The sequence below is a fragment of the Citrus clementina genome, unplaced genomic scaffold, assembly GCF_000493195.1.
Source record: "Citrus clementina cultivar Clemenules unplaced genomic scaffold, Citrus_clementina_v1.0 scaffold_6, whole genome shotgun sequence".
NCBI classification, from domain to species: Eukaryota; Viridiplantae; Streptophyta; class Magnoliopsida; order Sapindales; family Rutaceae; genus Citrus; species Citrus x clementina.
The window spans coordinates 23092893-23109531 of NW_006262139.1; the positions used below are offsets into that span (position 1 = coordinate 23092893).

Consider the following 16639-nt stretch of genomic DNA (forward strand, 5'->3'; position numbering starts at 1 on the left):
ATGCCAAGAAAGCTTGCTAGATGAGAACATTCTCAGTTAAGAGGAAAAGATATTGTTTACTTCGTCTGTGGTGTTTTGGCCATTTTTAAAAGCAGAAGCCTTCAGAAACTGATCGATATGATCATATTTGTTCCCAAACTTTTCTAAAACAAACCAGCATTAGAAAACATTAAAAAAAAAAAAATGCATGAACTTGAGACTGGGGGAGGGTGGCCTCTCTCTGTAATGCCAGTGCATATGTTTTGTTTTTCACATGGTCAATCATGAAATGAAACACACATTTGCAAATTGACCAGATCCATATATTAATGACCCAAATGGGGTTATTTTTTTCAATTTTCATTTGCTGGTTACAAAACAATTAAGTACATATCTAATACAACAATCAAACAAATGATTAATCAACAAATCTCAATACAAGTGCACCAAAATCATTGAACAAATATTTAACCTGGGCACTTGTCATATAATACAAACTCATAAAAGTATGTAAACCAAGCATGTGTGAGCAAATAGCCGAATAGGCAAAATACCCAAAAAGCAAATAAAGCAAAAGGAAAAACAGAATGGGACAACCATGAAAGCAAGGGTTACCTGTCATTTTGTTCCAAAAGCATGTGCCATGATCAATTATATCTTTCCTTTGGTTTGAGGCTCTCCTTTTTATCTTCATACTCTTTCAGTCTTTCTTATCCTTACATGGCGCATCATCGAAAACAAAACATATAGGCTATAAAAATAACACACTAATCCCCTAAATTTTCTAATTAATTAAGCATACATATACTTCATTACTCAATCAATCATTTCTTCTTGTTCTTATCTTTGCCGAAGATTGAGCCTAAGCCAAATAGATTCCCAGATGGAACATTCAGAACGGGATTGACATGTACACCATTACCGTAAGAGCCATAGTTCTTCTTCAATGGAGGCTTAAGATAGCTTGATTTTATTGATGATGACGACGGCGACTTGTTGCTGCCATCTTTTGACAATGCAGCACGCTTATCATTTGATGCTGAACCAGTAGAATTGCTTCTTGATAAAAGGGGAGGCAGGGGACAGAGGCTTCTCCCATAGCCACTGCCACAATTCAAGCTACTGCTTCTCTTGAACTTCCAAAATGACTTGGAACTTTGCTTGTTATTATTATTATTCTGGTCATTCTCTTCTAAGTCATCATCGTCCCCCGCTTCATCCCTCGTTATCTTATTATTATTAATATTATTGGGTTTCAAATTCAAGCTCTCTTGATCCTTTGGCAATATTGGCAACGCAGCTTGTACCGGAGTAACATTTTTCTTCTTGTTCTGCTGCTGCAACTGCTTCACTTCCGTAGGAAGAATCTTTCCATCAGAGAAGAGCTCATCGGCTGATGAAGATTCTTGATCAAAGCTTTTGCGAACACAGAAATCAAAATCAATGCCTGTGGAGTTGGATCTAATGAGGTGTTGCCCCTGTTGCCGCTGCTCCACAGGAATAAAATCAGACTGACAAAAATCATGAGAAAATGAAATTCTTGGACTCATATTAGAACTTTCAAGCTCAACTGCCATGTTTGATATTTCTTCAACACTGTTACACAAAAAAAAAAAAAGAAGGCTACGAGAACATGCAACCGCAAATGCCCAAGATGGTGTTTTATTTTAAAGAAGACAATTAATGAATACTAAGATGCTATTGAGATTGAAGATAAGGACTTGGGAACAAAACGAGTACGAGATTAATGCAGAGGGAGATATGTGAGACTGAGAGTCTTGAGATGTGAAGAGATAATTAAAGAGCGAAGTGAAGAGAGTTTTAAGGAGAAAAGGGCGGCCTCGGTGGCGTTAGTTGAAGGGCCAAAATGGAGAAACAATAATATACTGAGAGCTACCAAGATACAGGAAGGCATGTTTCCACTGACGTGGATGGAGATTATCAGCAGGATTATGGGACTGTTTCTTTTTTTCTTTTTTTTCAAAAAAGAAAATTACATTACAAATATATATTGTATATATAATTTTAGTGGGTGCCCATCTACTTCACTGTGATGAACTTCCTTTAACTCTTGGCCGATGCATAATGTCATGTATGGATTTAAAACTAATAAAATCTATTTTCAAATATTTGAAAGAAAATTCATCACTAACTTATAATTAATTCATATTCATTCGTAAAAGAGTAGAAGTGATTTATCATATGGGATCAAAATTCTCTCCTCATCTCATTTTTAATCTAAACAAATATACTTACATAATTGATGGTTAATAAATAAAAATATAATAATTAAGTAAATCTTAACCATACATAAATAAAAGTACATATGTATAAAAAAATTTCAAAATTTTGCCAACTATCTGTGTCTAGCGAATGGTTCTTGAGGAAAAAAATAATATTTTAAAAAACAAGTCAACCTTAACTTCTATTATTCAAATTATATAAAGAAAGATACTCAAATTGAGAATGCTTTTGAAAAAACAACTTTCAAATGGGGTCATACTAACAATGAAAGGTTATTTTATTTAACTTTAATAGGTTGTAAATTTGTTAAACCGAGTGATATGGAAGAATATTAGCTCATTTTTCTTTTTAAATTAATATCTAGCTAAAACATACTATTAAATTTGAAAATATGTATATTAAAGTCAATCTGTGTGTGTGTGTGTTTTTTTGACCTTTTGTTTTAAAAGGATTTTAGAGAAATTTAAAAAGAAAAATATAACCAAATCTTTCTAACTTCCCAATGTCATGCAAGCACACACCTTGCAAGGTTCCTGAAATCTTTCTTATCATTTTTCTTTTCTGTTTAACTCCATTGTTCAAATGGTCTTAATCCCTTTTACATATAACCATTTGCAGAAATTTAAAAGCCAAGGTATTGGACTGATTGCTTTCTAATTAGTTAATTGTTGTGTTTCAAAACTCCTATGCCATGGGGTTGAGGCACCCCACATATCTATATAAAAGTCAAATATCAAAAAGCAAAAAGTGACTGCGTGAGGACTGAAAGAGACTGGCAAATTATGCTTGAATTAGATCGTAATTACCTTATGTTAAAACCACAGTCAAGACTGTTGAGTGCTGACCCACTTTCAATCAAGTCATAATAATTATCTAAGATCTTTAGCATGTATGCACGCCAGTTCTCCTGCATATTTAAGGTTCTTTAAGAGCTAATACAATTAGCTAAAATATAATAATTTCAATGAATTTAGCATATTGAATTAGATGATTGAATAAACACGATCATCATCAACCATGCATATAAAACGACTCACCTACATTTTATCACAAGTAATATACCCTGACCGTTGTACCTAGTATTGGCATTGTGCATACATAAATGTGATGGATACTTAAAATGGTTACATGTTGTACCTAATGCTTCATATATAAATAGTATTAGTTTGTTTAATTTAAAGTCGCACCTTATTTTGGTTGTGATTTTTAATTAAGAGCTCATTTATTGAGGGATGGTTATTGATTAACCGTTCGTAGATAAAGATATATATTTTGTAAATATCAAATGTGTAACACATAAAAAAATAATATATTTTTTTAATCTGAAATCATAATCTCCCATACATGGAAGTGATGTGAAGAAGAATTAATGTATTTCAAATTGTGTGTTTATTAATGAATGAATGATAGTTTTTCACAATATATGATTCAACATTTTACCTTTAACATGTTAAATGATACATCAATATTTAGGATGTACTGATGAGTTTCTTTTATTGTAAATATGAGAGAAAGATTTTCTTTCGTTAATTATATACGAATATGTAAATAACCCATGTATGTGAGTAGTTAAAAATAAATGTATATAAGAGAATAGAGAATATTTAACAGTTAGAGAATAAATTATTTCTCAATAATTTCAAATCATATATTCAATAAAAAATGAGGAAATCTAATAATTAGATAATGAAAAACTATTTCTGAATTATTTTAAATCACATGTTCAAAGATTTGGATAACAACGGAATCCAAAAATATTTATGTGTCTAATCTAATAATTGAATAATTTAAACTTCAAATTGAAGATTCTAAACAGTTTTTTTTTTCCTACTTAAAATCTGAAAATTGAAAATAAAGGCGGTGGTGGGGTAGTAGTTTGGGTTAAGTTTGAATTATCTCTCGTGAATTGATTATCTGTAAATTACCTTTCTTATTTTTAAAAATCCTAATTTACTCTCTATTTTTGTTAATAAAAAAAATTATCAACCGAACCCCATTTCTCCCGAATAAAAATGAGGGCAACTTGAAATTTTCAAAAGTAAAGGGGGATAATTTGAAGATAGTCAATTCACGGAGGAAATAATCCAAATTTTACCCTAATAGTTTTAAGATTTTCAACTAATTAATTTGCATGTAATAATATTTATTTAATGTTATAGTAATAAAACCTTAACCTTTTGTTATCTATAAATTGTTATAAAAAAAAAAAGCGGAGTAGGTAAAGTTTAAATAAAATTTTTTACCCTCACCTCACCCAGATGACAAGTTAAATTATATAACTTGAAGTATCAATATGAAAGTCATACGGTTAAAACTCGATTATAAATGAGAGATTAAACATCAATTTTTATAATATTCGAACAACAAATATTTCCCAAGATTCAATCATCAACTATGTATACACATACGTAGATGACATAGTTTTCAAATTTTACAATCCATGTTTTGATTGATGTTGAAATAATAGTATTATCTTGAGATATAAAAATGAGAAAGGGGACATACTTTTGCCTCCCCATTTTTTATTCTTTCTTTTCATTGTTTGTGGTTGATGAACTAAAGCAGAATGATCCGTTTGCCTAATGGGGCCAAGGAACACTTTACAAGTTTTAATTTCTATCCAGACATTTATTTTATTTTGTGTCTCTTTTTCCAGCTTTGGCCAGCTGCCATGTGACCAAACTCCTAAAAGAAGCACAAAAGACATATTGGACCAAAAATACATTGCACATAAATCAGTCCTCAAATAATGCTGCTTCAATCATCCATGGTGGATATATAACAATTCTATGAAAAATTTAAACAACAATATCTTTTTACGATTTTACTAAATATAACATTACAAGTTATTTTTTTGATAGATGCTACTTTTTAAAATTTTCAAATAAATGTTTTAAAGTGGATTTAAAGATATGATCAAACCAAATATTGAAAATAATATCAAAAGAATAAACCGTCATCCAAATTTGTTTGAAGGAGGAATATTTTTCTTATCAAATTCCCTAGCAATTTTCCCAAAAAAAAAGCCTTTTCGATGGGGATATATATGGGGATAAGAAATGGCCCTTGCTGAAAGTATTTTGCAAAATTAATATTAAGGAGTGATTGAGTTGATGAGCAATCATATTTCAGAAGGATAAGTTCACATTGTGTTCTCAGTCTCCTAAGCTAGCTTTTGACTTTTGGGGATATCGGATTATTATTTTGATATTATTTTTCATAAGAGGAAATAAGGAATATAGTATCCCAATTTTAAGTACAACGAAGGGTGCCTAGGTGGGATTAAAGTAAAGAATTATTCGATGGCAACTCTTGCTGCTCGCACTCAAACAATGACCTAAAAAAATTCTTAATTTGAATTAGAAATATTCACAACGCTTCAATGATACTGTATATCTAAGAGAAATAATTAACAATATCATCTTCCATGGGATGTTATAGATGCTGTAATAGATACACAACAAGTGGAGAAGTGGTTTTTCCGGCTGGTTGTGTCATCTCCATCAGCCCGATAACAGGCCGGCCAGCTGCCGCAGGTATTGTAATTGTCGAATTAGGGAGCGTTGAGAATGTACATGACATTGTTGGACGATCTTGAATGCATTGATGTGCGCACAAGAAGGCAATTTTCAAGCATCTTAATGCAGCTGCCTCATCAAATGAACCCATTGTCTCATCCACAAATTCTATTACCTTGCCGCCTTCTGCTAAAGTCCATGCCTTTGATTACCAAGCCAAAAACCAAAAATAATAATAATAAAAATAAAATTAGAAAGATATTTTTATGCTATTTGATGACACAAAATTACACATAAAACTACATAGAACAATGAGGGTGTAGATAATTGTACCAAAAAAAATTAATTAAAGTGAATAAATTTATTTTTTTAGTATAACTTTTTCTTGTCTTTTAATGATTTTTGTGTTTTTTTTTTTTTTTTTTTGTAGAGATGTTGTGGTGTTGAAGCCTGTAGGAGGTGTGTTGTCTTGTAGTGTGTTGAGTGCAAATTTTAGGTTTGCCGAGAAGATTGAATCGGACGTGTAGTTGCTAGTATAATCACACAAGTGAAATTTTGGATCCGAAAGTGCATAAGCTAGATGAACCAAAGTAAAAGGGAAGATTGAGAGAAGAGAGTGGAGTTGTTGATTTAACATTTTTAGGTATTAATTAAATGTTTGATTTTGCTAATTAGTACTTATATTATTCAAATTAACCTTATAAATTGTATTAGTGCATGCACTAGGGGAAAAATAATAAATTCGGATGGCAAATAATATCTTTTGTGAGAGATTGTTAGTTTCCTCTCTAATGAAATCATTATACACCACTTGCTTCATATTGTTTTTATAATATCTAAAAATCCCGCTGGGATAAAAAATTTAAGGGAAAAATGGGGTAAATGGGTCATTACTTGATATTTTATCTTGGGAATATAAAATAATAGTTATGATAATTTTTTAAAAAAAAATACAAGAAAATTTCTTATTATTAATTTTTTATTCACACTGAAATCTATATGGCTTATTTTAGTAACTAATCTTTTTATTTTAATTTCAATGTATATGATTTATTTAATTTTATAATCAATATGAATATAAATGTATTTGAAAATAAAGGTAATATTGTAAAAGTATGGTGCTATGGGAGTTATGCGGTATTATAAAAACAGTAGATAAATAAGCAGTATATTTTGATTTCGGTATGGGGAAATTGACAATCTCCCTTAGATATGTTGTAGTTTACATAGTGTAATTGATTTTGTCCCTTGACAGTGTAATTTACAATGAATCTCCATCATATATTATGATTAATAATTCATTTGCTATATATATCTTTTTGCCGTATTATAAAAACAGTAGATAAATAAGCAGTATATTTTGATTTCGGTATGGGGAAACTGACAATCTCCCTTAGATATGTTGTAGTTTACATAGTGTAATTGATTTTCTCCCTTGACAGCGTAATTTACAATGAATCTCCATCATATATTATAATTAATAATTCATTTGCTATATATATCTTTTTGCCGCTTCAATTTTATATGTCATGAACTATGCGGTATTATAAAAACAGTAGATAAATAAGCAGTATATTTTGATTTCGGTTTGGGGAAACTGACAATCTCCCTTAGATATGTTGTAGTTTACATAGTGTAATTGATTTTGTCCCTTGACAGTGTAATTTACAATGAATCTCCATCATATATTATGATTAATAATTCATTTGCTATATATATCTTTTTGCCGCTTCAATTTTATATGTCATGAACTACCAATTTTGGAGATGTAGAAGTTATTGTTGATCTACATATATCAGCGTTTGTTCTTTCACATTCATATTATATGTCGTAGATAATTGTAAATTCAAAATTTAACAAATTAAGCCTTGTTTGATGTATAAATAGAACAGTTGTAGTTTAAAAATAACAATCTAAAAATGTTGGGTAAATATCAGGAGCTATGGCTTAGAAACCAGCATAATTTAATTTGAAAATTGTATGATAAAAGATTTGTAATATATTTACTATTTTTGTTGAAATTATTATTTAAAAATCATATTTACTATATATATTATCTAAATCATATTTACTATATAAATTATCTACTTTCATTTCATAATTACAATTCTTTTTTACAGCACCCCAATCACAAATTAATCATTCTTTAGAATGATCACCTGCCATCTTGTAATGAAAATGTAATACTATTTCTGGTAAACTGCTCGCGTCTGCCGGCATTGTCTCTATCATCATCGTCACCCTCGTAATGATCAGGGGACTCTGTTACCGAAGGTATTGCGACTGAACTATTAGAAAGCATTGACAATGTAGCAGACATCGTTGGGCGGTCTTCGATGAAGTCCTCTGTGCAAAGTAATGCAATTTGCATGCATCTTAATGCAATTTCCTCAGGATATGTACCAATCGTCACATCCACCAATTCCATTAGCCTCCCTTCTTCTTCCAATCGCCGTGCCTGCAACATATATATATAATTAAGCAAATTAATTAATTAAGCACAATTACATGGACGCATATAACTCTGTGAACATCGAACATTAATATTGTTAATCTACTTACAAGTTTGAGGAGTTCTTGGTTTTCTGCTTCCAATTGCCGATCATAATTCTTTCTCCCGCTTATAATTTCTAACAATAGCACCCCGAAACTGAAGACATCGCTCTTCACTGACAAGAAGCCTCGAATAGCGTATTCCGGAGCCATGTAGCCGCTGCAAAGTAATTAAATACATGAGCAAATTATGTTGAAAGGTAGTGCAATTAATTAATGAATGTACCAACAATCATATACTAAATTCGTGGATGCATTTACTAACAATGTTCCAGCAATCTGACGAGTCCTATGACGACTTTGTTCATCATGAAACAGCTTGGCCAAGCCAAAATCTGAAATTTTCGGATTCATTTGGTGGTCAAGTAGGATGTTGCTTGCTTTAATATCTCTATGTATGATTCTGAGTACTGAATCTCGATGAAGATAAAGAAGCCCTCGTGCCACTCCCATTATAATGTTTAAACGCTTTGGCCAGTCAAGAATTGCACTCTTACTCTTATCTGCCAGCGAACAAGACAAAAAAGATAGATTTAAATACAGTGGAGCCGACAACTCTTTTGCTCAATTGATTGGCGTCTCCTTTCGAATGGAGGTCCACATTTTTTACGACTAAAAAAATTGACAAAAATATATACAATAAAAAATTATCAAAATCCCATGTTCTTTGTCGAAATTTTTATTGATTAACGGTGAGTTTTTCCACAATAAAGATAAAACAGTAAAAAAAAAAAAAAAGGATAAACTTAAGGTGTGAAATATATAATACCGAAGAGGAATTTGTCTAGGCTCTTGTTGGGTAAGTATTCATAAACCAGAATCCTTTCTCTTTCTTGAACACAGCATCCGAACAACTGCACTAGATTCCGATGCTGCATTTTCAATAATACTCTCACTTCATTTTCAAACTCTTCTTTGCCTTGCATTGAGTTAGTTGCGAGTTTCTTTACCGCAATTTCTCTTCCGTCTTGCAATCTTCCCTGAAATATTTGCATACTAATTAAAAACTGAATCTTTATTCGACTTGCTATTTTTCTAAGTAACTACGACCCAAAACAAAAACAAAAAAACAAAAATTCTATTTAATGCAGATGCATGGTCAATTAAATGGGATTTCGAATGACGTGCCGGCGTGGGAAATATCAATTATATCAATGAGCATTATTGTGATTGCGAGAGCACACTGCCCGGATATTAATAGGGGTGAGCAAAAAAACCGTAATCTTAAAAATACCGAACCGAACCAGCAGTTTTTTCTAATTCGGACCAGTTTTTATTTAAAAAAAAACTGAAATATATCATTTGTAAAAAAAACCGAAATGTCGGTTCGGTATTCGGTTCACTCAGCTGAACCGAAAAATCGAATTAATTTTAGATTTTATTCAAATCGACATGTGTTAAATTTTTTTTTATAGATCCAAATATTGAGTTGGAAAATGTCTAAAGTTGATGTTGATATTGATAAAGATGGGGGAATGTTGTTGGCGTTTGTTTGTAATTTTTTTTTTTTTTTTGGGTGAAGATGGGAGAATGTTGTTGGCGTTGGTTTCTAAATTTTCTTTTTATTTTGGGTTGTAAGTTGTAATTGTTGTTATTTTTATTTGTCTTTACAACATTATGATTATGTTTATGTAGATGGAGTATTGGAGTTTGGTTATGTATTTTGAAATTTTAATATTTCATATTTTGTGAGTACCTTATTAGTAGTTAGTAAGATATTAGTGATAAAATGTGTTTTGAATACTTTGTATTTATTGTTAATATTTGTAATGAAATTATGATGAATTAATTGTTGAAAAAAAATTATTACATTCATGAGGCATAATGGGCTAAAAATTTAAAATTTCAAAATAGGCCCAATAGGCATAGAACCAAAAAAACCGAACCGAACCGATCCGAAAAGATCCGTTTGAGTTCGGTTTTTATTCGGTTCTTTTTATAAAATAACCGATTTAAATCGGTTTTACTTAATTTCGATCCGAACCGAACCGAACCGTACCCACCCCTAGATATTAATGTGAATGTGATACATCGATTTTTGGATAACTACATGAAAACCACTATAATTAATATGGACGTCAATGCAAATGCAGTTGAGCAGACAAAAAATCCAAATTGGGTGAGCCAACCCTTGACCAATCTTCATTGTTAAATTCCTAGTGGCCAAAGCCGCCATATTTTTGTTTTGAAATCCATTAATATTGGTAATGCAGAGTAATGGGTTTCTTAATCAACTGTACTAGTACCACTTAAAGGAGTCTCCACCATTGCTCTCTTCCCATTAACTTGTTAATCTCTCATATTAACTAAATGACACACGTGATAAGAAGGTAATGGAAGACTGCTAGAACAATGCGCCCGGATCACTAAATACTGAGGATATACATTATTCCTACAATCAACTAATAAAACTATAAATTAAGTGTGTGTATTTTTTTTCCCCTTTTTCATGCATGAAATAAGTTTATTAACTACTAGTTGTATATAATTACATCTAACGCGCCCATTAAGATTCAATGTTGGTATTATCTTTCTGTTGATTTTTATAAGGTCGTGATTGGTATACATTTGTAAAATAACAGTACATATAAAGTTAAACCTTATATGTGCATGCAGAATTTAAATTAGGTGTTGATTTGAAATTAGGACTAGATTTAAATGTTGCATGTACAGAAGAAATAAAAAATACATTCTCTACTCACAAGGAATTAAGGATATGGTGACGGATATATATTATTAGTCAATTATATATATAGTTTATGAGTATCATCTTAATATCTTCTTATTATTACTTTTTTTTTAAATTAACTATCGATCAATCAATGGATCTCAAAATGTCAAGTCAAATACAAAATGAGTGTAAGATGGTAAACCTAAAAATAAAAAAGTTACCTTGTATACCGTACCAAATCCTCCCCTTCCAAGCATATTTTTAGTAGAAAAATTATCAGTGGCAGCAATCAAAACATCCAAATCGAACAAGAAAGATCTCATGTCAACGCCCTGGTTATTCCTCAAAGCATTAGCATCATCTCCCACAAATCGCATAGATCTCCCTTTCCTCGTCAACACAACAATCAGCACCACAACAATGATTGTCATCACAGCGCCGCCTACACCAGCCACTGCTCCAATTTTCAAGTATATCAGCTTCCTATGGCTACCTCCGGTCTCCGATTCCGTTTCCGATTCGGGCGGCATTTCCGGTGCCAACAACGTGCTAATATCCACCGCAGTTTCCCAATCTTTATGGACAGGATCCAAATTAACCTGAACACTACAAGTTGGGGCGCCAACCCAAATGGCCCATCTTCCTGAACAGCAAGTCATCATATAACTTCTCAATGACAACAAACACTTTGTACAACTCTCACCATTAACATCCCTTGTGCACTCAACGTAACCATACAAATAAATATCACTCGAAATAACTTTCATTTTCGCCACCGCAAATCTCTTACCAGATTTTCCCGCCAGAACTGCCAGGTTTACAGTAAGACTATTGACTGTTTGGTCGAAAGTGGTTGGATTAGGAACCTCACGCTGGTCGAATAATGAAAACGCAAGTGAGCTATCCGCGTTGTCGATGAAGTTACGAGAAGAGTAGCGGATCATGCAATAGGTATGCCAAATTTGAGCCGTGGTTTGGTCAGGGCACACGCGGCGGATGCTGAGTACGGCTGAGTCCATGCATTCTTGGCATTCTGATTCGGTTATGGTGGCGCGGCAGAGGGCGAGAGCTGTGACGGACTGCGAGGAGTTTGAGGCGGAGATTGTGGTGAAGCTGAAGCCGGTTTGGGCAGTGTTGTTTTGAAGTGTTTTGAGTGCAATGCCGAGATTGGATGAGAAGGCGGAGTCGAGTGTGTTGTTTGTTGAAGAATCACAAACTTTTATTCGAGGATCATCCTCTGCGGATGTTTGGTGAATGAATGCGAAGATGAAGAGAAAAGAGAGGAGTTGAAATAACATTTTTCGGTTGTAATAAGAGATTGAGAAAACGCCCAGAGCCAATGTTCGAGTATCAAGCACTATAGCCCTGAAGTAACCCATTCTATACTTTCAGAAAAAGTTCAAACAGCCTTTAAGAAAAAGGTATCAGACTATCAGTATTCGAAATTCCTGAGAAGTGGGTTGCAGTGATTAGGTCTAGGCGATTTTTTCACTAAAAACACAGGTCTCTGTAATGGCGTGCTATCAGGGCTAATGATGGCAATTTGGTGTTCGATAAATAAATGTTGGAGTGTATTTTGAGAATGAACAGAGGGTTTATATAAATATTGCTTAAGCCGTCCTTGCTGGCTAGCTAGCTAGTTCAAGAGACTTTGTCATAGATGGCTGGCTTTGCGTATTACGACCTGCTTAAAATGTGATAAAAGAAAGCAGTACTAAGACAATTTCAATATGACGTGAGAAAAATAATTGATGTCAAAGGCCTTGCGACATTTTTTCACGCGGCAAAGTATGAACAGTGATGGTCATAATTCAGATTCATAATAATGATTGATTTCAGGAAGGCTGAATGTCAAATGTAAAACGTTATGTAGTTTGCAGATTGTGCGCGCCCACTTGAGAATTGGTGTGAATACTAAATAAATGCCTGTCAACAATGACGATTTGAATTCAAATGTATTTTGCTAAAGATAAACAATTAATGTCCCCAATAGTAGGCAGTTTTTTTCCCTTTTTGATACCCTGATATGTCAATAAAAATGCTGATAACTATAATTAAAAATTTAATAGAATAATTCAAATATTATAATAGGAGAAATTTTTTAAATACTTTTTAGGTACTATATCAGTTATATAATAAATAAATAATATTATGAAATGTGTGTATTTATTTAAAGAACCAACATGTAATTAGTGGTTATATAAAATTTAAATATACTTATCATATATACATTAATTGGTTGTGGTATTATTGATGTAGTATAAAACTTTTCTTATAATAGAGCCTAAATTTATATGATTGCTTAATATCGGGGAGCTATCTTATTCTACCTATGTGATTAAGGAGATATCTAACTATTTGTTAGTGTTGCATCAAAATTACGTATTGAAGAAACTACTACTCTGCTACCTACTTGCATTTATTGGTTCCGTCTCCACTATTGATTGCCAATAATTTCGATTAGTTTGGGCCAAGTCATCATTCACTCATACTAGTTGGCTTCACTTATTAATTTTGTGGGCGTATTCATTTTTCTAATAGGTCTCAAAGTGCGGCTGCCCAAGACCCCACGAGTGACCTGATCTCGTGGCCCACGTAACGTAAGGGCATGAGGTATTAGCAACTAGGCTTCAGCGGGCCCTAGAAACCACCATGCCCATGCCATCATCTTTCCTCAACATGAGAAGAGTGGAGCTATTGGCACCCCTCTAAGTTCCTGAAAAAATCCCTTTTCTGAGTGCACCGCTTAAATATTTTTATATATACATCACTTCTCAAAAATCACATTTTAATTTCAAAATTACCCTCATCACTTTACCTTTTTTTCCTTTTTTAGATTTTAAATTCTCATCCTTCAGATTTATATTTAGAACTTATTTATTTGTATCCATTCATTTCTTAAAACTAATCTTATTGATTTAATCTACAATAAATCGATTCACTTTTTCTTTTATAGTCTTAAATTTTATCCCCAACTATTGGTTTTCAATCCAATCTCCTACTTTTCGCATTTAAAAAAAAATATATAATTCGATCTAGTTAGCTAGTATAAAAAATCAACAAAAAAGTATATTTTCTTATATCTATCACAAGATCAAAGGAATGGGGAAGCATAACAAATAAAGAGGTGAATCAGCTGCTGAAGAGTAGATGTTGTTATGGAATTTTAATTACTTAAATGTTTAGATTTTTTTTTTTGCTTTTAAAGGGTATTTATTTTTATTATCATAGTGACTTGATGACACTCTAGTGGGTTTCATTTCAATTTCAATTTGAAGTATTTGCTAGTTAAAAAAAACAAAAATTGTTGCAGTTGCCGCCCGGGGGGGGGGGGGGGGGGGGGGGGTTGTTCATTTGTTAAAGATGACGAAGGGGGTTAATTTCGGAAATAAACCAGAGTTTCAAATCACACTGCATTCATCAGTTTATTTTGGGGTGCGGCAAGAAAAGGGGTTTTTTAAGGAAAGTAGTGGTGTGCCAATAGCAACACTTACATGAGAAATATTTACGTGTGGGCTGAGCATCCCATCTTAGCTAGGCCCTACAATATATGTTTCTTTTATTGAGCGTTAAACACCCTTGAAGATTCCTAATAAAACTCCTTACTCGTCTGTTGAAGATATCCACCAGGATATCCCTCATAACCAACGAACAATAAACGCTTTTACTTGTGTGAATCCTATTTTAATGGGAACTGAATGAGTTGATCTACCTACATATCTTACTTTTATAGTTTTATTGTTATATACTTGAGGTAAAATAAATAGTGGATTTTTTTTCCTTTACATAAGTGTAGAACTATAATTTGTGGCAATTCATTTTCAATCCAAAATAAAGTAAGGCTTTTGCTACGTTACAGTTTCAGTAACTTGCACCCTAACTCTTTAAAAGGTGTTGACCCTACTTTTATTACCATACTTACACAAAATGGTTGCGTTGTAAGTTATTGAAGCTGTAACTTAGCATGACCCATAAAGTAAACATATAATTAAAATTTTGATTGGCAATCGACGCTCTTATTTTAGTGTAAGTAAAAATTATACTTCCACTCATACTTCACACTCTCAATTTTAAAATTTTCACTTCAATCTAGACAACATTGAATCAACTTTTATTTTTATGGGCTCTACTGTTAGACCCACAAACGGCCCACCAATTCAATCATTTAGAACACACACACAAGTTTATTGGTGTGGAGACAAAAACTTATTTCATTTTGGAGTGTAAGAATTTGAATTTTGCAAGAATTAATGTCTTTATTTACCATTACTGTTTATATAGCTTTTATTCGGCATGATTAAAAGAGATTAGGATGGTGGGGGTTTTTTTTTTTAATACTGATTACACATCAAATTACTGTATTACACAAATATTTACAACCGCTATTACAACAGACATTACACTGATATTTACAATCAGATATACATAATTGAGACTTACATTATTACATTAAATTTATGGAATACATGCCCAGACAAGTAACCCTCACAGACGAGAGATGTCACTACTCCACTCGCATTTCGCAATAGAGAAAGACTTGCAAATAAACTCCATATAATCATGCATAATGCTTAATTGAGGGAGTTTTTAGTTCATGAGGACTCGGATCCCTACCCTCACAATCATTCTTAACTGTGAGAGTATATGTTCACCGTTAGGCCAAAGGCCCATTGTTAGGATGGTGGGCATTGGAAACGATGGAAAGGTAGGAAAGAAAAGATATGAAAGAATATTAAATTTCTTTTATATTCAAACAGTCAAACTACATAAGTTAGTATTACAGTACTGTTTTTGAACTATGGAGATACATCGGCAAATTTAGATGTTACATACAATAATTATATGCTTACAACGTTATGATACACATATTATATTCTAATTGATGTGACATGTAATGGGATACCATGACTTATGTGATAAATAATTATTGAGCATTATGATTTCTCATTTAAATGGACTGATGAATTCATAATAGTATCACAAGAGTTAAAATATAAATTTTATTCAATTTTGTAAGTGCATTACTATTGCTCTTGTACATATCATGAGATAATTTCACTACAACATAAATAAATTTAACATCAAAATTATCATATTTAAACTAAAAACCTCTTGTTTAATTTTGTAAACATATCTCAAGAAAGAGATATTTTAAAATATATCTGAGGTACTATGTCATCCATATAACAAGTAATAATATTATGATATGTGTGTATTTATTTTGAACCATTATCATATAAATAGTGATTGTATTAAATTTAATTACACTTATCATATATATATATCAATTGATTGTAATACATATTAAATATTCTAAAATTTCGCAAAAAGAAAATGTTCATAGATGGGAAGGATTCAACTTCCGAGTTTTGAGAATGTGGTTTGTTGCTCCCAATACTTTTCTGCATTCTCCAACGGCCAGCTACCTAAAATTTTTCCATGAATTGCTGACATGGCGAGTTTCAATTGGTTGCTGCAACTAAAAAGGTCGACAAAGGCAGAAGCTGAGCTGTTAAACCCACCAAATTCAAGAAGTGACGACAAAGATCTGGGCATGTCAAATCAGTTTATTTCATTTTATTTTATTTACGATAAGTAAATTTTTTTACTAAAAAAAAAGTAAAATTTTTTATTAAATTTTAAGAAAAAAATATTTTGGAAAAGACAAAAAAAA

The 16639-nt window shown here is 32.1% G+C and overlaps 2 protein-coding genes across 2 annotated transcripts; both read right to left on the minus strand.

Annotated features, from left to right (window-relative positions):
- Positions 1-297: 297 nt before the first annotated feature.
- Positions 298-1935, minus strand: LOC18039024 (GATA zinc finger domain-containing protein 8). Its single transcript, XM_006430690.2, has one exon. It carries the CDS (start codon positions 1554-1556, stop codon positions 804-806), a length of 753 nt encoding a protein of 250 aa, XP_006430753.1. The 5' UTR covers positions 1557-1935; the 3' UTR covers positions 298-803.
- Positions 1936-7869: 5934 nt separating this feature from the next.
- Positions 7870-12505, minus strand: LOC18038831 (cysteine-rich receptor-like protein kinase 26). Its single transcript, XM_006430691.2, has 5 exons — positions 11187-12505; positions 9064-9274; positions 8560-8797; positions 8304-8454; positions 7870-8199 (listed from the first exon to the last, which is right to left on the minus strand). The coding sequence occupies exons 1-5, from the start codon at positions 12342-12344 to the stop codon at positions 7897-7899; spliced, it is 2061 nt and encodes a 686-aa protein (XP_006430754.1). The 5' UTR covers positions 12345-12505; the 3' UTR covers positions 7870-7896.
- Positions 12506-16639: the final 4134 nt, after the last annotated feature.

Bases quoted from the DNA above. Each gene is read 5' to 3' on its own strand.
- LOC18039024 (XM_006430690.2), bottom strand. From the start codon at position 1,556: ATGGCAGTTGAGCTTGAAAGTTCTAATATGAGTCCAAGAATTTCATTT.
- LOC18038831 (XM_006430691.2), bottom strand. From the start codon at position 12,344: ATGGGTTACTTCAGGGCTATAGTGCTTGATACTCGAACATTGGCTCTG. The intron at 8,455-8,559 runs GTTAGTAAATGC...ATTACTTTGCAG, and splicing joins CGTCAGATTGCTGGAACATT to CGGCTACATGGCTCCGGAAT. The intron at 8,200-8,303 runs GTAAGTAGATTA...TATATGTTGCAG, and splicing joins ACCAAGAACTCCTCAAACTT to GCACGGCGATTGGAAGAAGA.